At 38.6% G+C, this 22,398-nt stretch overlaps 3 protein-coding genes and 1 pseudogene across 4 annotated transcripts; all 4 read right to left on the bottom strand.

Annotated features, from left to right (window-relative positions):
• Positions 1-4: 4 nt before the first annotated feature.
• LOC131020948 (histidine-containing phosphotransfer protein 1-like) lies at positions 5-1,657 on the bottom strand. Of its 2 annotated transcripts, XM_057949999.1 has the most exons (6): positions 1,247-1,657; positions 970-1,100; positions 801-869; positions 454-525; positions 315-387; positions 5-205 (listed from the first exon to the last, which is right to left on the bottom strand). In XM_057949999.1, exons 1-6 carry the CDS (start codon positions 1,304-1,306, stop codon positions 146-148), a joined length of 465 nt encoding a protein of 154 aa, XP_057805982.1. In that variant the 5' UTR covers positions 1,307-1,657; the 3' UTR covers positions 5-145. The 2 variants fall into 2 exon arrangements, with proteins under 2 accessions (XP_057805982.1, XP_057805981.1); XM_057949998.1 differs by having other exon boundaries at positions 5-387; positions 1,247-1,641.
• A 255-nt stretch (positions 1,658-1,912) lies between these two features.
• On the bottom strand, positions 1,913-4,125 carry LOC131020946 (SAGA-associated factor 11). The gene is given in 5 exon segments (XM_057949995.1): positions 1,913-2,315; positions 2,487-2,717; positions 2,719-2,799; positions 3,287-3,391; positions 3,974-4,125. Coding segments are annotated over 4 exon segments (510 nt in total). The 5' UTR covers positions 3,329-3,391; positions 3,974-4,125; the 3' UTR covers positions 1,913-2,159.
• A 9,350-nt stretch (positions 4,126-13,475) lies between these two features.
• On the bottom strand, positions 13,476-15,569 carry LOC131020945 (uncharacterized). Its single transcript, XM_057949994.1, has 4 exons — positions 15,226-15,569; positions 14,684-14,785; positions 14,265-14,391; positions 13,476-13,992 (listed from the first exon to the last, which is right to left on the bottom strand). Exons 1-4 carry the CDS (start codon positions 15,457-15,459, stop codon positions 13,778-13,780), a joined length of 678 nt encoding a protein of 225 aa, XP_057805977.1. The 5' UTR covers positions 15,460-15,569; the 3' UTR covers positions 13,476-13,777.
• Positions 15,570-16,369: 800 nt separating this feature from the next.
• Positions 16,370-17,696, bottom strand: LOC131020943 (S-adenosylmethionine decarboxylase proenzyme 4-like; annotated as a pseudogene).
• Positions 17,697-22,398: the final 4,702 nt, after the last annotated feature.

Raw genomic sequence — 22,398 nt, 5'->3', positions numbered from 1 at the left:
AATATCCAAACACAACTACAATCATTGTCAACCAGATGCAAGAATTCCCACATTTAGAAATCACAAATGATCTTGAAAATATTCTCACAACCTTAAACATATCAAAAATAGATTAACATTGCCTTTCTATTTTTCTGCATTTGCTTCAGCAGAACTCATTCAACATGGGAATTGTTCCACCAGCTGCCACAATCTGCTGCTCCAACTGCAACAAAGAAAAAAACAGCAGAAAGAATCACAATCTCGGGTCGCATCTCGGGAAACACGTCGTTCGTTCGAATGGAACGAACAACGCTTGCAGGAGGGAAACTAACCCGTAATAGCGCCTCGAGCTTGGTCTTGACTAGCAAGTACTCCTGCTTCACTTGCTGCAAGCATCTCAGGCACCTGCAAATCTCCGGATTTAGAGTTTGGGGTTTAGAGGCGAAAAACTCGACAAAGAAAACACCTCACCCTTCGACGTTCTGTTCTTCACAAAAACCGCGGAAAGCAATGCAAGTGTTCTTAACCCTGTGTGCACCAATGCTGTCACAACCAAAACCAACAAAGTTTCTATTACAAGACAGAGCAAATGTAATCAATATCTGCAAAGAATTCAGACAGTAGAGCTGCCAAAATTAGACCGACCCGACCTATCCCAGATTTAGGGGGGGCTTAAGCCCCCATCAAACATTTGTGGGAATCCTTACACAATACTATAGCCCTTATTACCAAATAATATTGAGAAAATTGTCTTTCCAAAATCTCAAACTCAAAATATAAAGAATATAGTAAACTATAGAAAAACATTTCCTGCTTACCTAGAGCTGCTGCCTTTGAACTGGTGAACATGAGCATCAATCTTCTTGAAGTCCACATTCTGCTGATCTCTGCATCAAACATGTCCATTTTAATGAGAGAGAGAGAGAGAGAGAGAGAGAGAGAGAGAGAGAGAGAGAGGGAGGGAGAGGGAGAGGGAGAGGCTCTTACAAAGCTAGAGAGAGATCATGGAGGAGCCTCTCAGAATCCTCAAAGAAAAGGGAAACAACTTCAAACACAAAATCTGGATTGGTTTCATCTTGAAGCAGCTGCAGCTGACTAAACTGACCATCCAAGAATCCCTTCACCAATAACCAAACACCCTCAAAAATAGTAGTAGTATAAAAAAAGAAGAAGAAGAAAAATCCCAAACAAAAACACACTACTAAATATATACAAAGAATTTTAAATTTTTGTTTTTTTCAGAACTGCCAAAAACAATACTCACCTCACGAAACAGACCACTTGTATACTCAATGAAGCTACTCTGCAGCTGCTCCACCTCCATCTCTCTCTCTCTCCCCCTCTCTCTCTCAAAAGGGAATTTGATTGCATTTATTAATGTAGAGAGACAAGTCCAAGATTTTCCCTTTTAGATTATTCGAGGAGCATTTAAATTATCTAAATTCTATATTTACAAATTACAGGCCACCACCTCTTTTGGCTTGTTCAATATGCATAATTTTATTCCATCTTTTTTATATATATACATAAGTTTTTCTTCCTAATCTCACTTTCATCCATCCTTTTAATTTCCACCACTAATATACTATATTGACAAAAAGTAACACTTTTTTTTTCATATATAATTATCAAGATTGAAGGGAAAAAAAAGGGAACAAGAAGATAAAACGCACAGTCAAGATGCCCACTACATTTGCAATAGTAAAAAAGGTAATGATTCGATTCTCCTTCAATCAAAACTTTTTTTAAAAATTCCACACGTTTCTTACTTGCTCATATAAATTCTTTTTACAATGTATCTATTACGCTACATAATTCTTTTACACCTAAAATTTGCACATCTTTTTTGGGTAGATAAAAAAAAATTGGTAGAATTCAAACTCAAGATCTCGAAAATCCTCTTGCTGCTTTTGGTAGGAATAGGATAATATTTATAACATAATATCACATTAATATATCAAGAAACTCCTTATCCAAGAAGCAATAGTATCAAATTCAAAATATTAATGATCCATTTTTGCTACATTTTTACATGCCATCTCAGAAACGAGCCAGGAGACTAGAATCTGTTCTAAGTAATACATAGAAGAATCCGGGGGTGCCGTAGGCTCGATGGGGCCAGGGGGTGCACGCTACGCCTAAAGCTCGAGCTCGAAGTAACCTCGGACCGTGTCTTCTCATGGTCCCTCCAACGCTCCATTCGAATATTCATGACCTGCATTTCCAACGCCTCCATTATTCAAACGGTTTGTGTTGGAATTAGGGCTCCCTCGAGAGTACCGGTTCTGTGCAGCAGTCGAGCTCCTGGTTGACTTGAGACGCGCCTTCCTACCCTGAAAAGCGAACCATTTCAAGAACGAACCAGCAAACACAAGGTAACCAAGAATGCAGCTTTCAAGAATCAAGATCCTATTTTTATTATATCCCAAACAGAAAATGTTTGTGAATTTGCCAAGAGTGTCAACTTAATCAAGTTTGAGCTCGATTTCAAAGGAATTAGTTACCTTTCCCATGCACTTTTCCAAGTGAGGAGCAAATCTTCCAGCCACAATAGATCTGCTGCAGTTCATGCACTCAAATATCTCATCAGCAATTGCAGGGTGAGTTTGCCCGAATATGTCAACGACGTATTTGCCATTGGCTTCCCCACTATGGCTAGGGTCGGATGCCCTCGCCCGTGCCTCAGCCGACAGCCTCAACTCCTCCTCCTCCTCGTCCAGATGACGGTCAAGTCCCTAGCCTAGCTATACGGTGCGACTCTGATGCAACATCAACAATAATACAATCAAGAAGCTCCTCGAAAACGTCTGATAAGAGCTGCACATCAAATCTAAGAACAAGTGAATTTCAATCCAAGTTTCTCACAGTAGAGAGCCCATTGCTCACCAAATTCTTGCCACTCTTTGGTAATGAACAAAGAAAGGGCGCACGAAATCGCAAGAAACAAAGCACATCAACAATAATACAATCAAGAAGCTCTTCGAAAATATTTGATAAGAGCTGCACATCAAATCGCAAGAAACAAAGCGCATCAATCAAATTTCTCACAGTAGAGTGTCCATCGTTCACTGAATTCTTGCCACTCTTTGTCAATGAACAAAGAAAGGGGCACAAAATCGCAAGAAACGAAGCACAGAAGCTTACAAACAAAATTATACAAAACATGCAGGCAAGTAATCAGCTGTTGATCAACACATATAAGCTGCATAACTACATGTCTGAAACTAAGAAATGCAAAAAGGAAAACAACAACATAGAAATAATCCTCAAAATCGAATAACCCGAAGAAACGATCATTAGTTACCTCGGAACTGAAGGGCATGCCATCCTCTTTTGCCACTGACATGAGTAAAATCAGCACAACCACAAGGTCCACAATGGAGGCAATTCTTTCCCACAAACCAATCAGCTGGGGAAAAATAAAATAAAAATGAAATTATGAGCTAGTAACAACTAACAAATGCCAAAAAACCTAATTCAAAATTCAACTTATGTCTTTTTTTTTGTCTCTTAGAGACCCATTTGGATATAATGCATATAAACAACTCTAGCACCACAAGTATAAAGCTTCAAGATTAATCCCTTAATTTCTTCAAACTAAACTAGCATTTACAAATTCTCGAAGCCCTAAACATAAATGATGTTAATCTAGATATATTACGAACTTGGTTGTCCACAAAAACAGCAGTTTTGGACAGGAAAGTTCAGATAATTCACAAATTTAAGATAAATGTAACGAGAGAATGCCATGATATAAATATAATATCGCACAAAATAGAACCTCAAATTTCAGAAAGCTGTTGATTTGGCAATGAATTTTTAAAAAATAACATAAAATTGCGATTGAAAATAAAAATAAAAATCGAGTCTTGAAACTTGCTAAAGCAATCAAATCGACGAATAATACACACAATCAAAGCCTATTTTTCCACAATTTGATTACACAAACCAAAAACCCTACTGATAAAGACAGAATTCAAAAAATAAATACCTGAAATTGGAGAGCTCAGCTGTGTCGCGTGGATCAGTGAAGAACACAGTGAATAAACTTGAGAAGAAAACAATCCAGTTCTCTGCGGTGCGATTTTCCAATTGTCAAATGCGACTTAAGTTGGGATGACGACAAATCCCAGCGATTTTAGAAATTAAAAGAAAAGGATAAGAAAAAATAAAACATGAACTTCTGAAATTGTAGAAAATGGAATATACGGATCTTTCATATAAAAATGAGGTTTTTATATTATTTTGAACAATAACTACCACTGAGTTATTGCGACATTGTCCATTTATTAAGTTTAAAATTAAAATTGTTAAAATGCTTAATAAAATATGTTTTAGTATTAAATACTACCTCCGTCCCGCGAAATTTGAGTAATATTTTATTTTCGGTTGTCTCGCGAAATTTGAACACTTTTCTTATATTGTAAAAGTTTTTTTCTTTATTTTTTTTTCCATTTTTTCATCTATCACACTTAACACACAAAATACTAATTTTTTAAAATCTGTACAGTAAAAGAAATTGTTCAAACTTCGTGGGACGGAGGGAGTAATATGTTAAAATTAGAATTTAGAAAAAATACATCACTTATTTATGCTAATTGCATGGTTTCTTTGATACACATGGTGAATGATAATAATATATCCTATGATAAATTGTGATGCGTAAAATATTTAACTAATTCGACCCGATCTCAAATGATGAAAGGAAAAAATTGGATTGAATTGGGTCTAGAAATTGATTATGTGCCTAAAATAATCTAAAATTTATCTTAATGATGAAGTGAAGGTCGTGTGCACATTTAATTTTTTTAATATGACACGTATTTTATTGAACCAACAATTTTAGAGCTCAATCTACTTGAAATCATGTTGTGTAAGACATAATTATTTGATATATAAAAAAAAAATCAGAGATTATATGCACTCTTCGATCACTTAGCCACACTTGATAATTAGAAAAACGAGTATCGTAGAAATCAAAACCGATCACCTACCCATCGTGGGCAAGAATATTGTGCCAACCACTGATATGACAATGTTAATTAGAGTAAGATTATTTTAATTAGAGTAAGATTTATTGATTCTCCTTCTTAATTAACATTGCCACATCAGTGGTGGGCACATTATTCTTGCCCACGGTGGGTAGGTGATCGGTTTTCTCGTAGAAATACATGTTTAATTTAGATAGTTATATAGTTTCCTTTTTATTTATTTTAGATAAAACATGTATTAGCATTTTATTAACAAATATTTATTCTAATGAAAGGAAAAAATTGGATTGAATTGGGTCTAGAAATTGATTATGTGCCTAAAATAATCTAAAATTTATCTTAATGATGAAGTGAAGGTCGTGTGCACATTTAATTTTTTTAATATGACACGTATTTTATTGAACCAACAATTTTAGAGCTCAATCTACTTGAAATCATGTTGTGTAAGACATAATTATTTGATATATAAAAAAAAAATCAGAGATTATATGCACTCTTCGATCACTTAGCCACACTTGATAATTAGAAAAACGAGTATCGTAGAAATCAGAACCGATCACCTACCCATCGTGGGCAAGAATATTGTGCCAACCACTGATATGACAATGTTAATTAGAGTAAGATTATTTTAATTAGAGTAAGATTTATTGATTCTCCTTCTTAATTAACATTGCCACATCAGTGGTGGGCACATTATTCTTGCCCACGGTGGGTAGGTGATCGGTTTTCTCGTAGAAATACATGTTTAATTTAGATAGTTATATAGTTTCCTTTTTATTTATTTTAGATAAAACATGTATTAGCATTTTATTAACAAATATTTATTCTAATTTTCCACGTGGCATGATGATAAGGACAAAGAAGTGACGGACGAATAGACGTTGTTAGGTGATGCTGACGTTGACTACGAAGCGCCGTTGAAATCAAACTAACGGGTTGGGCCCCACGTATCCACGTCAACGACAAGGTCTAGTCAAATACGACGGGTCAACTTTCTTTATTTTCTTTTTTCTTTTATTTATTTATAAATTGTATAGTAAGTTTCTTGTTTCCTTCTCATCAAGTTTCATTTTTTCTTTTATTCCAATTTGGTAACGCGTCGCCACGACCGACTTATGCAGAAATTGCGGATAAGCACCATCATTTAGGATAATTATCAAATCTGCACCATTATTATTTAACAAAATATTAAAGATTTTTTCATAAAAAAATTAGTATATTTTCATAAACATATCTATATATCTTCTAAATTGATTCGGAATCAAACCGAGCATAAATATTGATGTATTTATTGAATATAATTTTTAAATATACATAAATTTTATATTTTAAATTCAATATTTACATAAAACATATCAAATTAAAGTATTATTGTGATTTTTAATTTAATATGCATATTAAATGTTTTATAACTAATTGAATTTCATACTTTTGAAAAGAAATAAAATACTTATATAAAAAAAGAAGAAAATAAATCAAATAGAAAAATTCTATTTTATTTTTAATATACTCATTTTCCTTATAGATATAGAAATACGAGATGAAATTTGTCATATCTCAAATTTCTCTCTCTAGTTTCCTACATATAGCAGTCAATCCTCATCCAATTCTTCCACAAAGCATCTTGCGAGAGAGAGGGAATTTATAGGAAAAAAGAGGGGTCTCCTCGCCATCGAGGAACCAGTTGCAGATCTCTCAATTTTCCCACAAACCCTAATTTTGGTTTTTCCCAATCACACATTCATAAATTCCCCTTTCGTCGGAGAACTTCTCCAATTTCAAGAATATACATTCTGTTCAAAATTCAAGATGGCGACGGAGGTTCTAGTGCCCCAAGACGTGTTGGTCCAGCGGTTCCGCGTCCACGCGACGCCGCGTCCCCGGCGGAGAAATTTCCCGGCGAGCGGCGCATCCACGAGTCCTGCCACCAAGACGAACGGCGCATCCACGAGCCCTGCCACCAAGAAGGAGAGGACGAGGAGACCGAATCAGCGCGGCGATCCTCGGCGGAGGAGCGAGATCGGCGGCGCCGCGGTGAAGATAACCCTGCTGAGGAGAGGCGAATCCCTAAATTCGCTCGCTACCAGGATCGGAGACTCGAGCGCTGTAGAGCCGGCGGAGATCCGCGCCAGATCCGACTCGGAATTGGCGGTGCCGAGGAAGGTCCGAGGGGCGGCGCCGCCGCCGATGGTGGACGTGTACGCCGGAGCGGGGTTTGAATCATCGCCGTCGCCGCGATGCCTGCCGCAGCCTACTTTCTGCAGCAAGAAAGACGAGGCGGCGACGAGATCCCTGCGGCGTATGCTTCGTTTAGAATGAATCAAATCGGCGATTTGATGCAGAGATGAATGGTAACTAATTTGCTTTTCTGAGCTCGGAATTTCGTGGATCCTTCATGGTAACTTTATTTTTTGAGATTACGGATTGGGATTCTACCAGATTTTAGGGATTTCGGAGGAAACTGGAAGGCGATTTAGTTAGATTTTTTTTTTCTGTATTTAATCACAAGATTTGTATTTATTTTTAGTGATTAGCTTTTTAATTTGGTTAATTGTGTAGTTTTTTTTATTACTATTATTTATAGATTGTTGTGAAGACTGCAGAAATTTCTGTAGATATTGGTTAGGGATTTGTAATTTACTAATTTATCAGTGAAATGTATTTACTTAGTTTTTTATGTTTATATCCAATTCCTATAAATGATCTTGTACAATTTGGCACAGGCTTTGGATTGAGTTGTATTCTTTAGATTAATTTTATGATATTTTGTTCCATTAGAGCACGCGGGAATAGTTATTTAATCCCGGGATGATGTCACGAATAGTCAATCTCGGCAACCAAATGCCCCGAACTTTCCTATTTCTATAATTAAATAAATGAACTTTGTATAACTTGGCACAAGCTTTGGATTGAGTCGGATTCTATTTATGTTGTGAGTCTTGTGCAATCTCTTTTGCCGGAGTTTGCACATGTTTGGCCCTAATGGATGTTCGTGTTTCTTATATTTACCGGGAGGGCAATCGAATTGCCGATAGGATGGCTTCCCATACGATGCTAGACGATGGTCGGGATATTTATTTTGCTTTCTTTGCTCATTATATTTAGACGAGGGTATTTTTCCCTTTAGGTTTTCTCTGGAGAAGTTTTGACGAGACTCGGCCCCAAAGTCTGCCTCCAATCATGTAGTCTTGGGGTTTTTAGGGTTTTCCCTTCTTTCATCAATAAAATTTTCCTCATTAATTTTACATTGATACCTTCTTCATATCTATTACTACTATACAAATACAACGTTTAGAAGTATGCTTATCAATATATACTATCAACTTGAAAATTAGTCCAATGATGTTTTATTATCAAATATTGTCTTCCTTTCAACTTAGGGACAAAACAAAATGATGAAATAAATGTCAATAACTAACAAGAAAACACCTATCCCCAAATTCGGAACAGAAAGATTGTGACAGCTCTGAAGAACAGAAAAATAACCCCAAATTCGGAACTTGGCTTAGAGCAGGACGTGGCGTCGATTACCGTCGCAACACCTATCCCCGCCTCACTTCTCGGCCTTCTTTGAGCAGCCCCCCGATTGAGCCACAGAGAAACCCAAACGGTCCTCGACCCCCTCCGCGTGATTCAGTTCGACCAGCACATCAGCGCATCTTGGCATTGGAACCTCAAATGTCAGAGCCCTCGAAAGGGCATGCCTCTCCTCCTGGTGCCCGTTCCAGCCCTAGTCCACTTGAGCATGATGAGGCAGATTACGATAGGGCGATGGACATTGCTATTTATGACACTCCTGAAGCCCAACATGGGCTTATTCCCATTAGCGCGGAGGAGATGACAGAGCAAGCTGCTGTGGAGCCCCAACTGCCCAACTCTACACCCATGAATGCGGTTTCTCTTACCGAGATTTTGGCCAGCAGGAAGGAGGAAGAGGACCCAAACAACTTCAACAAAGGGATGTGTGCACCTGCACACGATAGTAGGAACGCTGAAAGGAACATGAGGAATAGCCAGGGAAGCAACAAAGGGAAAAGGACGACAAGCAGCCCCTCCCATTCCACAGCGACTTCCGACTCCCACCGAATCTCTCCAGCCAAAGCTCGCACAAATCCTTGTGGCCGGGGTTGGAAGAGGCTCGCGCGACATTTCTCCCGGCAGACCACAAGTGAAGGCGATGTTGGACATAAAACTCTAAAAAATGTCTTCAAACGCAAAGGACCCACGGCGGAAGGAGAGGACCGAAAGAAATGCAAAACCATGATGAGGATTGAGACAGTGGACTCTTCTAATGATCTAACGGCGGCGACTGCTGAGCAGTCCCGCCGATCACCATGAATGTCATCGTTTGGAATGCACGGGGGTTGGGGAGCCCCCGGGCATTCCATGAACTTCGCCGGTTGACTACCGGTTTCTCCCCAAATGTTCTCTTTATCTGCGAGACTAAAGTTTCTCTTAATAAATGTAAATGGTGGCGCTCTTCTCTTTACTTTGATGGACATTTTGTTGTGAATGCTAAGGGCGCGAGTGGTGGTCTCATGATTTTTTGGAAACACCCATGTTCTGTGAGCATTAATAACTTTTCTGATGGCCACATTGACTGTGTTATTCAACTTGATGACTTTCTTTGGAGATTTACCGGTTTCTATGGTAATCCCGAAACTCAGAAACGACCCCATTCTTGGGAGCTTCTTAAGCGACTTGCTTGCAGCGGTACTATGGACCTACCCTGGATTGTTGGGGGCGATTTCAACGAAATCACTTGCATGGAAGACAGCTGTCAGAGGGGGCGCAGGCCGTGGACCCAGATTCTTAGTTTCAATAGAGCACTCCAATTTTGCGGGCTGAATTCCATGCCGTGCTCTACCGCCTTTACTTGGTACAACCAACGGAAAGGCGATGACGCCAGATTCTTGAAACTTGACAGATTTGTTTACAACAGGCAAGCTGATGACGCTTTTCAGTTTGATCAAGTCCAGGCCCTCGATCCCTTTGGCTCTGACCACCTGCCCCTTCTCCTCAAGTTACAACTGCGGGACGCACCGACGACATCTGACAACGGGCAGCGGAGATTTCACTTTGAGCAGAAATGGTTTCTTGAGAAGACCTTCGCCTCCGACTTGATGCTCCAGTGGGGGTCGTGGGGTTACCAGCCGCTGCATGAAAGACTTGAAAGGTGCAAGCACTTTTTGGACTCATGGTCCAAAGACAAGTTTGTGAGGCCTTCCAGGGAGCTCATGCAACTGCGGGAAAAGAGGTTGAAAATTCTTAAATCCATGCGAGGTAACAAAGGTTTCAACGTTGAGCTCAAAACCATTACAAAGAAAATTGAGAAGATGACGGAGGTGGAAGAGATACACTGGAAGCAGCGTTCTCGTGTCAACTGGCTTGGCCTTGGCGATCGAAACACCAAATATTTCCACGCATTCGCCAGCAAGAGGAAAAAGAGGAACACTATTTCGTGCTTGGTTCGAAATGATGGGATCGAAGTTAAGAAAGAAGAGGAGATGGCAGATGTTATTCAGGAGTACTTTGCACAACTCTTCAAGTCAAGCACCCCATCTTTACCCCAAGTGGAGGAAGTCACGAGCACGGTTGGTCAGGTCCTTGGCGATACTCCCCTCACAAACTTGAGCACTCAGTTCACGAAAAAGGAAGTTCGAAAGGCCGTCTTCCAAATGCACCCTAATAAAGCACCAGGGCCAGATGGCTATCCCCCGCTTTTCTTTCAAAGATTCTGGGGCGAAATTGGCGATGCAGTGACGAAGGATGTTCTCAATGTGCTTAATGGGAGATGCAGCATTCGGCACTGGAATAAGACACTTATTGTTCTTATCCCCAAGACTAAGCATCCTAAGGAGTTAAAGAACTTTCGGCCCATCAGCTTGTGCAACACGACCTACAAGATCGTTGCTAAGGTATTGGCAAACCGTTTGAGAACCGTGCTTAATCATATCATTGATGAGTCGCAGAGCGCCTTCATCCCAGGGCGTCTTATCTCCGATAATATCTTTCTGGGCTATGAGTGTATGCACTGGCTTAGAAACAAGAAATGTGGTAAGGAGGGGTTCGCTGCAGCTAAACTTGATATGAGTAAAGCCTTCGACAGAGTTGAATGGCGTTTTCTGAAAGCTATGATGGTGGCTCTCCGCTTTCCTCTCCCACTCATCGACTTGGTTATGCAATGTATCAGTTCTGCGGAGTTCTCTTTTGTCATCAACTCTAAGATCTATGGCCGCCTCACTCCGTCTCGGGGTCTTCGACAAGGGTGCCCACTCTCCCCTTTTCTCTTTGTCATCTGTGCTCAGGGCTTCTCCTCACTCATCCGAAGCTACGAGAATCAAGGTCTTATCAGTGGAATTACCATGGCCCGGCACTGCCCGTCTATTACGAACTTATTTTTTGCCGACGATAGCCTGGTTTTCTTCAAGGCTTCTAGGCAGATTGCAGAAAATTTCAGCGCTCTCTTGGACAGCTACGGCAAAGCTTCCGGCCAAATTATCAACTTTGATAAGTCCACGATCTCTTTCAGCCCCAATTCCACCCAGGCGGACATTGATGCAGTCACAGATTCTCTCGGTATCCGTGAAACCACCGGTCATTCACTCTATTTGGGCCTTCCAACTTTTGTGGTCAAGAAGAAAAAGCTTCAATTTGCTTATCTTCGGGATCGGGTAGTCAAGAAAATCTCTTCCTGGGACCACAAGCTGTTCTCTTCTGGCGGCAAAGAGGTTCTCATCAAATCAGTCCTTCAGTCCTTACCTACTTATGCCATGTCGTGCTTCCGCATTCCGGTTGGTACTTGTGTTGATATTGAGAAATGTTGTGCTAATTTTTGGTGGGGTGAGGACAACGATGGCCAGAGAATGCATTGGGCAAGATGGGACAAGCTTTGTGAACCCAAGTCACGTGGTGGGATTGGTTTCCGGCGCTTGATTCCTTTTAATCAAGCTCTCCTCGCCAAGCAAGTGTGGCGGATTGTTAAATATCCACACTCTCTTCTTTCCCGTGTGTTCAAATGTCGCTACTTTCGGGATGGGGATATTATGGACGTCCCGGTGTCAAACAACGCCTCTTTCACTTGGCGTTCGATTTGTTGGGGACGTGATCTTTTGATGAAGGGGCTACGCTGGAAGGTGGGGAACGGTAAAAACATCAATGCTTTCCGTGATATTTGGATCCCTGGTTTGGGTGCTTGGGACAAATCGGCTACAGATCTTGTCTTGGTGGCAGATTTTATCCAGGAAAATAGAACTTGGGACAGAGGAAAGCTTCTGCATCATTTTCCGGAGTTTGTGGTGGATTTCATTTGCTCGATTGAATTAAAACAGGAAGCTTGTGATGACACCAGATTTTGGGCTTTCGATGAGAAAGGCAGGTATTCCGTCAAGTCCGGCTATCTCTGTGGAACCAATTTCTATGAGCCTCCTTCTTCGTCCTCATCTTTCCACATGAGCGGTTGGTGGAAAAAAATTTGGGCGTTGGACCTTTCACCTAAAGTGAAACATTTTGCTTGGAGAGCCTTTCATGATTTTATTGCAGCTGATGGGAATCTCGCTAGACATCACGTTCCAGTTCTTGGTATTTGTTGGTGGTGCAATAAAGATTGGGGAACGACCACCCACTGCCTTCTCTGGTGCGACTTTGTCAGAGACCTCTGGAAGGGCTCGGGGTTTTGGGAGGTCTTGAGCCAACACAAACATGTCAGTCTTGAGGTGCTTGGGTGTATTTTTGCTGATAAATGCGACAAAGAAGGGCTGGAACAGTGGATTTTCAAGTTGTGGATGGTGTGGCGCTTCCTTTGTCAAGCCAAACATGGCAAGCAAACTGGTGTTTGCACTCTTGAACTCCAGCAAAGTGATCGTTTGCTCACCTCATTCCAGAAAGCTCGCGATCAAGTGGCAATCGAGCAGCAGGCTCTGCCCTCGGAAGGGGTGGACTACTGGTATCCTCCTCCAAGGGACGTTCTTCGGCTTGACGTGGACGTCGCCTTTCAGGAAGAGGGTCGTCGACTGGGAGCAGGCTTCATTCTCCGGGATTCTGCGGGGAAGATTATGGCTGCTGGTTGTCAGCCAGTTGGTTACACCGAGACCGTTCTCCTTGGGGAACTTCACGTCATGTTACTCGCAATTGGCTTCTGCCTTCAGGAGGACTTTGGCCCGGTGGTGTGTTTTTCAGACTCTCTCCTTGCGATCCACGTGCTCCATGACTCCCACTCGGGCTCCGAATCACTCAGTGATGATCTCCTTGAGGCCTTTTTTCATGCCCGGAATTCCATTGTGCTTGAGTTTTTTCATGCCCGCCGTGAGGCGAATAGAGCGGCCCACGAGCTCGCTCGCTTTGCTTTCTCCTGTAATGATGTAATGATCTGGAAGTCGGGTTTCCCTACCTGGCTTGTAGATATTACTCGTTCTGATTTGAATGAATGAAGTTCGCTTTTCCTCTCAAAAAACTAACAAGAAAACAGTAAGGCAGAAAAGGATAGGAAGATTAATAGCAAACTTAAACAATAAGCATATAAAATTACACTAGCAAAATCAATTATAGTTATGAGCTGACAAAAGAGTTGGTGTATATGTACAAAATAACTGCTTCATTAACCATTTTCAGTTCAGAACTGCAGAAATGAAAAATCCCTAACATTCTATAAATACTGTGTTTTAGCATATATACTAATGTCAGATACAGAATAAGTGTGTGGTATTTGGAATTGCAGACGAACTCTAGTACGAAAAAATAGTGCAATCTAGAGCAAGGGGGTGCCGAAAGAACCTTGAAATTGATCGTTTCTGATGTCCCTTCCGTTATGAGTCGAACAATGAATCCAAGAGGTTGGAAGGATTTTCGTTGCTTCCGCTCTCAGAGAAGAAACCATTTGCAGCGCTTTCCTTTCTCAGTTTTCGTTCCTCTGCTATGGATTCAGCTGTTTCTTCACAGAACTTCCTTCCCGACGAAGCAGGTCTATCGGCCACAAGAAACTTGTTCCCTTCACGAGTTCTTTCAGAGAATCCTGCCCAAACTGATTTTTTTTTTTTTCTTGAAAGTCAGTATATGTACCAAAAACCGATATTCAGATTTACTTTTATCATGTTGGAACTCATTAGAATTTGGGAAGGCCAACACAAACTTCTGCTAAAAAGTACATATAATAGCAGTGATGAGAGAAAAAAAAAAAACATAAGCAATTCAATTTCCAATTTGCAAGTGTTTGATGTTTAAGCTGATAAGCAATTTCTACATGAAAGCACAAAACACCGACTCAGATAAGATCGACAGAGTTAATAAGCATACCTGCAAAATGTTGTAGGACAATGGAAGCAGCTACTGTTACATTTAAAGAAGCTGTACCACCGCCATATTGTGGAATGTAAACAAAGAAGTCGCACATCTCACACTCCTTCGGAGAAAGCCCTGTTCCCTACATAATACCCGCATTTCATACTCAGCATCGAGATATATAGTTCGCCCTCGACAGAAAGAAACTCAATGGAAGCAAGGCCAAGTTGTCGTAAGCAGAAATGAAAATATAGTCGGTACTAAAACATAGTACAAAACAGTAAACACCCCTCATTTCCTAATCAATAACATACAACCAGTTTACTGAGATCTACAACAAGCTCGACTTTATATTCATCACCGGACACATTTAGCCATTAATTTTAGGGTTAAGAGTTGGAATTTCAGATGCAAGAATCGAAACAGCATCCAACCTCGTTGCCCACGAGAAAAGCTGTGCTCTTTCTGAAAGGATGCGCGTTCACTGGCATAGCATTATCTGTAATCTCCACTCCACATATGTCACAGTCCCTCTCCTAATCAACGCGAAAAATAACAAAGAAATCCATATTAGAATTGTGCTAGAATTCATATTGCACATTCCATTCAAGAAAGACCGACATATTAAGAAAAATCATATCAACAAAGAGCATTACTCTTTCAATGGAGAATCCACTTGCTTTCTTTCAAATTCAAATGAAGAATGGATCAAATCTTAGCTTAGGGTGAACTATTCAGAAGTAAAGTTTCAGCTAAAAAATTGACTTCAAATTCAACCATATACGCGAAAATAAATGGAAAATCACGTAGCTCAAATCAAAGCAAAGAGGTGAGGTGAAATCTTAGCATAGTGTGAACTATTCAGAAGCAAAATTTCAGCTCACATTGCATTCAAATTCAATCATATACGCGAATCTAAATGGAAAAAATACATACAATTCAACATATACAGACGTATGTAAGAGAGAGATGCGACCTTGAGATAGGTACGGGCAAGTGAGAGGGAGTGAAAATGGCGGAAACGGACGTGCGAGGTGGATCCATGGCTGCCGAAGGCGTTGAAGTCGCGCCGCCCGACCAAAATCAGCTCCGCCACCCCGAAAGCGGTGGCGCTGCGGGCGAGCGTCCCGACGTTGTGCCGCTTCGCTATGTTGTGAACAACCACGTAGCTCTCGTATTTTTCCGGCTTCTTCTCGTCCTCATTCTCCATGTATACAAAAGGATTCGTGCTACAAAAACCGCCGGAAATTCGGCAGCGGCGGCGGCGGATGTGTGAAGGGTTTAGGGGATTGCTTTCGCCTATCTGAATTTAGACTAACAAATCCGACGTCGTTTGCTTTTCAATTAGCGAAAATATTGCGAGCTAGTCCTTTAGGAATGTCTTAATTCTCAATTTAGGCCCCTACATTTTTTTTTTGAGAAAATCCCTAGATTCCCTACATTTTTTAATACCTCTATTAACTGATAATAACAAATTTATGATTAAGTTTAACATAATTAAAATTTAAAATTCTAAAATTAAAAATAAAATAAAAATTGGGATTTTCGAGCTCGTTCTTCTGAACTTTTATCTCTTTTTTCTTTAACAAGTTACAAGAGTTTTTTTTTACAAACTCGAAAGATTATATTTTGACTCTTACTCCATTCATATTTTATTAAAATTTATGCCTTTTACAGTGTGATAATTTTTTTATCAACTAAAGAAGTATTAAATTAATCGAAATGACAATGAGATGAGTATTTTTATACATGTGAAATTGTCAAATTATTAATTTTATGGTGTATAGTAAGTGAGAATCACTTATTTACAGTATAAAATAAATTGAGTATAAAATATTATCAATGAAACGAAGGAAGTAATATTTTAATATATACTTTGATTTTTGTATTATTACACGAAAACAAAATATTTCCACTATCCAAATCACAACCATAAATGGCACTTGCAAGTTTGTATTAAAGAATTAAGAGTCGCGTGTTAATTCATCATGACATTCTTTAACTCCCAATATTATGAAGACCACTTTATTATAATTTTCTATTTTTTCTTAATGCGTTTTTATAGACAAATCAACCCCACACAAATTGTCATCATCATCCAATGCAGTGACAAATTGGCATGCACGTAAATTTAATCATTTAATTTCCTAACAATGAAAGACCATAAAAAAATTAAATTGAAGAAATAGAAAAAGATTTTTGAAAATTTTGCACCTAAATTCTAAAACATTCCTACTAATTAATCTCTCCACTCGCCATGCATGCACAACTTCACTCTTTTACACAAATTGGCATGTCCACAACCGCCGCCGCCGCCCCCGTGGCCGGCAACCCTACTCCCGACGAGTGCTAAACGTCTGGAAAACCACAGGTCCCGACGTCGGGAAACTCATCCGTCGCGCAGCTCGTCAATCCCAACCCTAGCGGCTCGACCGCCGCCGCCATGCCCGTCCACGGTCCCGTCTCCGGCGGGGCCCGTCGTCGCCACCGACACCTCCCCGGGTCCGAAAATCCTCGCCACCTTCCGCAACGCCTCGAGGATCTCCTCCCCATCGCCCCGGGCGGAGTAGACGCACTCGAAGCTGGCGTAGCTGAACCCTTCCTCCGGCGTCACGTGCACCGTCGAGTAACGGCTCCCGTCGACCCCGTTCATCGAGTAGCCACAGGGATCGAACGCGTAGTCGCAGATCAACGCGCTCTCGTTGACGGCGTCGATCCCCGTGTCCACCGTCATCTCCCGCCCGTCCGAGTCCCCGGTTCCCCCGGGACTCGGACCGGCGGAAGAACTTTCCCGCCCGGACCCGGTCCAGCTCGGTCATGCAGATCTCGACCGTGTAATAATTATCCTCGACACGCGCGCCCACAGTAGCCACGTCATCACACGCGGTGAAAACGTGCCACTTGTGAGAAGATCCTTGGTTCATTATCAAACTCTTCTTGATGGAGAGATTCCGAGGAAGATTCTCCACCAAATAAGAGACTTCCTCTTCGAAATTGGTGTGGGGTGGGGGCTGGGCGTCGGGGAATATGAAGCTGCCGCGGGTGTACCTGCACCCGCAGAGGGTGAGGCCGATCATCATGCCGAAGTGGACAAATGGACGGACGCATTTGAGGAGCTGGGTGGTCCCACAGGTCTTGATGATGATCTTGGTGGGGTAGACGAAGAGGCTGGATTCGGACAACACGTAGGCGTCGAAGTGGTCGTTGCCCACAGCGGAGACTACGGTGCACTGCACCGCATGCAGCACTTTCTCCAGCGAGAAGAAGTCCAGCTGCCGGAGCCCTTTTCCGGCGGCCGGAGAGAAGCGGAGCTCGATTCGCTTCTCGAACCCTTCGAACCCGGAAACCGCCATTGCAAAACAAGTGGAATTTTAATTTAGGAAAATGAAATTGTATAGCTATACATATAGGATTAGTGTGTGTTTTTGCATGAAGAAGTTGAAGTGTTATTATGGCTGAGTGTGTATATATATTCATAGTTGGGGGTGGGGTGGGGTGGGGTGGGGGGGGGGGTTGAAACAAGAGTAAATTAATAAATAGGATTGGAGAGGCAAAATGAGTGCAAGATGATGGTGATTTTTGTGAGTTGTAAGATCTTTTGGAAGACAAATACATGAATGCATGTAACTTCATGCCTATGTATTTTCTTTATTAATATTCTACTTTTTTTAATTATATGTAAAAGAAAGTGACGATCAAGGGTTTTGCATCTCCATATTTTTTTGTTCCCATAATTTTTTTATTTTTTCCATCATGTCTCACTCTTAATTTTGTTATTGTATAATTATTTATTACAGAAATCAAATTATTATTATTATTATTATATAATGAACTCTAATTAATGGAATACCATTTGTCACTAAAATTTAAAATTTAAAAAAAATTACGTACCACAACTTTAGATTAATCAACTCTAATGACCAGTTATTAATTCAAATAAATATAATAAATTAAATTGAATAAAAAAATAATTGAAAGTGAAACACGTATTTGCTAGATAATCTCTTGTGGTTTTAATTATGGGCTCGGAACTAATTATATACTAACTAATTACATATAGAGAGTGGTCAAATATTCAAATTTTGTTTGAAGAATGTGCTAATTAACCAACTAATTTATTAGTCCAAATATATATATATATATATATATATATATGGTGGAAATTACGTATATGTGCTTCAATTTAGATTGTCTAAGTGAGATCACTTTAATATAGCCAATTTTATTGGCATGCATGTGGTAGACTAATTGATAGAAGAAGTAGAAAACATAATTATGTATTTAGATGCTTCAATGCATGACAACAATTATTAGAATTCCTAAGGTGAAGCAGACTTCCATGTGTAGGGGTCCATTTCCATACATGATTTGAAAGAGCAAATATTATATTATATACATGAATACACACACACACACACATATATATATATATATATATATATATATATATATATATATCTATGAAGAAGTAGCTATATTTCGTTCTGAATAAGTCAATAAATTTACCGAATAAATCACGCAACCGCACGAATAGTTATTTTACTGAATAAACACGTACATTTTTCGTTCATGCGCTCACGTGATTTATTCAGTAAATGTATTGAGTTATTCAGCATTCGTTGTTTCCTTCTACATTTAGCATTCTTTATTGATCCATTCCCTATATATATATATATATATATATATATATATATATAGATACACACACATTGACATTATACATTGTGTTTAATTAAGCTGTTATTATTTTCCCTACCAAAAACTATTTTTCTCTATACATTATTTAGTACAAAATTCTCAATAAAATTTTATAATATACATTACATTTATTATTTGAAATATAAAATATAATAAGAGAAATTAAATTGGGGGGTTCCACATTAATTATAGAAATGGGTAGAACTTAATTAGTGAGTGAAAATAACTGGTTGAAAGGGACAACAATATGCTTTTACAGAAATTAGCAAGTGTGCATAAAGAATGCTAGTCGTGCCCCAAAATCATCGATTGTTCCCAATTTTTTTTGAAGAATTTCCTTTTCAAAATCTACATTGGGGAATCAGGCGTGACATCTAAAATAATTAGATCCATGCTTATTTCAATATATATATATATATATATATATATATATATATATATAATATAATATATATATCTAGCCCATCCACATTTAATTTAAATTATTATACCATACTCTTGGATATATCCTTTTTTTTTTCTCCAAAAACTAGGAATATTAGGGTTTACATTCATGTTTTAAAAAAATACTGAAACGTTGTGAACAAGTTTACCATAAATTGAAGAGCATGACATTATATTGAAAATGACATCAAATGCGTTGTGACACTGTAATTTTTTATTTTTTTATTTTGATAAATTAACAATATTAAATAAAGAAATTTAAAGGTCGCACTATAGGGGACTCGAACCCTAGACATTAACCTCTTATCACTTGAGCAACACGCGCACACTGTGATAGTGCAAATTGTTTTCCCTAAGACGTTCCCTAGCAGCGCCCAAATGGTGTCAAGGTCGGCCGCCACATCAGTATTACATTAAGGAAAAAAAAATCATTTCAATTCTTGGAAGCAAGACCGCCCACGGCCCCTGACGGACAGATCCCGGTATGAAAGAAAGAGAAATTAATTAAATATTAAAAGGTTAGATGGTTGGGTCGATCACTACTAGGAGTAGTCTAAGTTTTAAAGATAACAGCGATAATGTACCAACTCACGATACACAAATGAATGAAAACACTTAGCTTCTAAGACAAGGTGAATCATATATATATATATATATATATATATACATGTATACAATTAAGTACATATATATATCTCTAGTGAGTATGTATATGATGGTAAAGTTAGTGAAAACAAAGACAAAAAGTGAAAGAGTGTATGAACATCAAGAATGGGTAAAAGAGTTGGAATGATAGTCATTCCAAATTCTCATCTTTAAAATCAAAATTTTGCAGTTTCTATTTAAAAGAGGGCAAAAATTTTAATACTCATAATGCAATGTTGGCACACTCACATTATTGCCACATTCTCCCCTCATTTCCTGCACGCCTACCACCAACTTCCTTACACACACACATACACATGTACGTGTGTGTTATTAGGGCTAGAATTTGGTTAATTATAGTTTTGAGTATAGTTTGCAATACATTTTATCTAACTTTTTTTACTTCTGTATTTTTTTGAAAATTACAAAAGGCATCTAATATAGTTTGCAGTTTGCACGTAGACGAAAGGAACACTACCCACACAAAGGTGAGAACACTACCCGCACAAAAATAAGAAAATTTGCGTACGGGATTGAACCCAAGACCTCTCACAAATGAGAGTCTTTGGGTGCCTCAACTTTGCCACTTGAGCTAGGCCTCATCAGCTTTTTTTACTTATGTATTTATTATGTATGTTACGTATATGCCAACTAATTCACCTCTTCTTAAATAGTTCGAGAAATCGAACCAAATCCGCAGTTCATACTTCGAGTTTGAACTTAATTTCAGCATCAAAGAGATACAACGTCGAATTAAATACGAAAAATCACTTTATCATGTAAGTATGGTCATGATCAAAAGTTCAATAATGAAATACAATTCCTATGAACTAGAAAATTTCATCAAAACAATATAAAACTACATAGTATGGTATAAGCATGTGCCCTAACTCAAAGGCAAGCAAGGCCCATATGTCTAAATTAAAACACATTAGAGGAACAAACTTGAGAGGGTTAAAAGTGACTTTTAGCCGCCATACATGCTTGCACGCCTAAATTACTATATAGTATACATTTATATACATATGAAGATATTTATTTTTCTCTTTTCTTTCACTTAGATAGTATATCTTTTACATATAATTTTGACTTATGAGTTTTAGCCCTTTTTCATTTGTTAAAATTAATCTTAAGTAAACTTCAATCAATTTTATTTTAAGTATATCGAACACATTTTATATAAATAAAATTCAAATCAAAATCGACAAACATGGGATTATGTGTTGCTTCTAGAAACTCCCATCAAAGGCAAAGCTCATATATAGGAAAATATCATAAAAATAAAAAATATATAGATATCAAATTGGTTTTACCAAGAAATACAACCTCATACTTCTACTACGTCCATGCATCAACGATATATATATGAATAATACATACATAACATTTATATTTTACGTTGATCAAGAAAAATAAATGTTTTTTTAATTATATTTTTAATACCTATGCAATGTACGTACGGAACCTTCTAGTACATAGTGTAAATTAATGAAAAATGCATGCAGTTGATTGACATCATTTGACAATAGGCATATATTAGGGTTTTATTTATTTATCAATTATTTATCCACAAACAATTTTTCTATTCCTTAATTCTCTCTCTCTCTCTCTCTCTCTCTCTCTCTCCATATATAGATTTTTATTTTTTTACCAATCTATCTTGGAGAGACCCCATGAGCCAATGATGGCTCATAGTTGGAAGGTCTCATGCATTCATCATCTAATATTTGAAGAAAACAAGACATGTTAGTAGACTTTCAAGTGCTTACAAATTATAATTCTTCCACACTTTTATAGAAAAAGACACACACACATACATATATGTGTGTGTATTTTGTATAATATCACTAATGAAATTCTAACACGCTCCATCATTCTCTCTCATACACTTCTATATATACATAGCCGTATTTCTATTCATTGCTCCACGCAAATTATAATTAATTATTTCTTTCATCTCTTTGTTTCTTATGTGATATTTCCCCGTATCGATAAAGTTTTCGATCGCTCCATGATTTGATCCCAGATATATTTTCGTTCCCTCGAAATAAATATCAACTCTATGATTTAAAAATCTAACGTTACAGATTCATTCTCATTTCTCACCCCCATTTATTCATTCTCATAATTTCTAGAATATAATTTAGTTTAGTATTGTAGTATGTTTACATATTTTATGTTGGAAATTGGTTGTGAGTAACCAATGTTTGATAATTTTTCGAGTACCGAAAATATTTAATTTAGCATAATTAACTGGGACATGATTGATCTACGTTCCGAGTAGATAATCGTAGTATATTTATTTACTCAAAACCGATTTCCGGTGAGTGAGAAATAATTATTTAAAGTTGGGTACTTGAAA

This window comes from Salvia miltiorrhiza, chromosome 4, assembly GCF_028751815.1.
Source record: "Salvia miltiorrhiza cultivar Shanhuang (shh) chromosome 4, IMPLAD_Smil_shh, whole genome shotgun sequence".
NCBI lineage: Eukaryota > Viridiplantae > Streptophyta > Magnoliopsida > Lamiales > Lamiaceae > Salvia > Salvia miltiorrhiza.
Note: the sequence above shows the minus strand (reverse complement) of the source record. Positions and strands in the feature narration are given on the sequence as shown.

Bases quoted from the DNA above. Each gene is read 5' to 3' on its own strand.
- LOC131020948 (XM_057949998.1), bottom strand. From the start codon at position 1,306: ATGGAGGTGGAGCAGCTGCAGAGTAGCTTCATTGAGTATACAAGTGGT. The intron at 870-969 runs GTAAGAGCCTCT...TGTTTGATGCAG, and splicing joins CATGATCTCTCTCTAGCTTT to AGATCAGCAGAATGTGGACT. The intron at 388-453 runs GTGAGGTGTTTT...GGAGATTTGCAG, and splicing joins GAAGAACAGAACGTCGAAGG to GTGCCTGAGATGCTTGCAGC.
- LOC131020945 (XM_057949994.1), bottom strand. From the start codon at position 15,459: ATGGAGAATGAGGACGAGAAGAAGCCGGAAAAATACGAGAGCTACGTG. The intron at 14,786-15,225 runs GTCGCATCTCTC...CGCGTTGATTAG, and splicing joins TTGCCCGTACCTATCTCAAG to GAGAGGGACTGTGACATATG. The intron at 13,993-14,264 runs GTATGCTTATTA...AAAAAAAATCAG, and splicing joins TGTCCTACAACATTTTGCAG to TTTGGGCAGGATTCTCTGAA.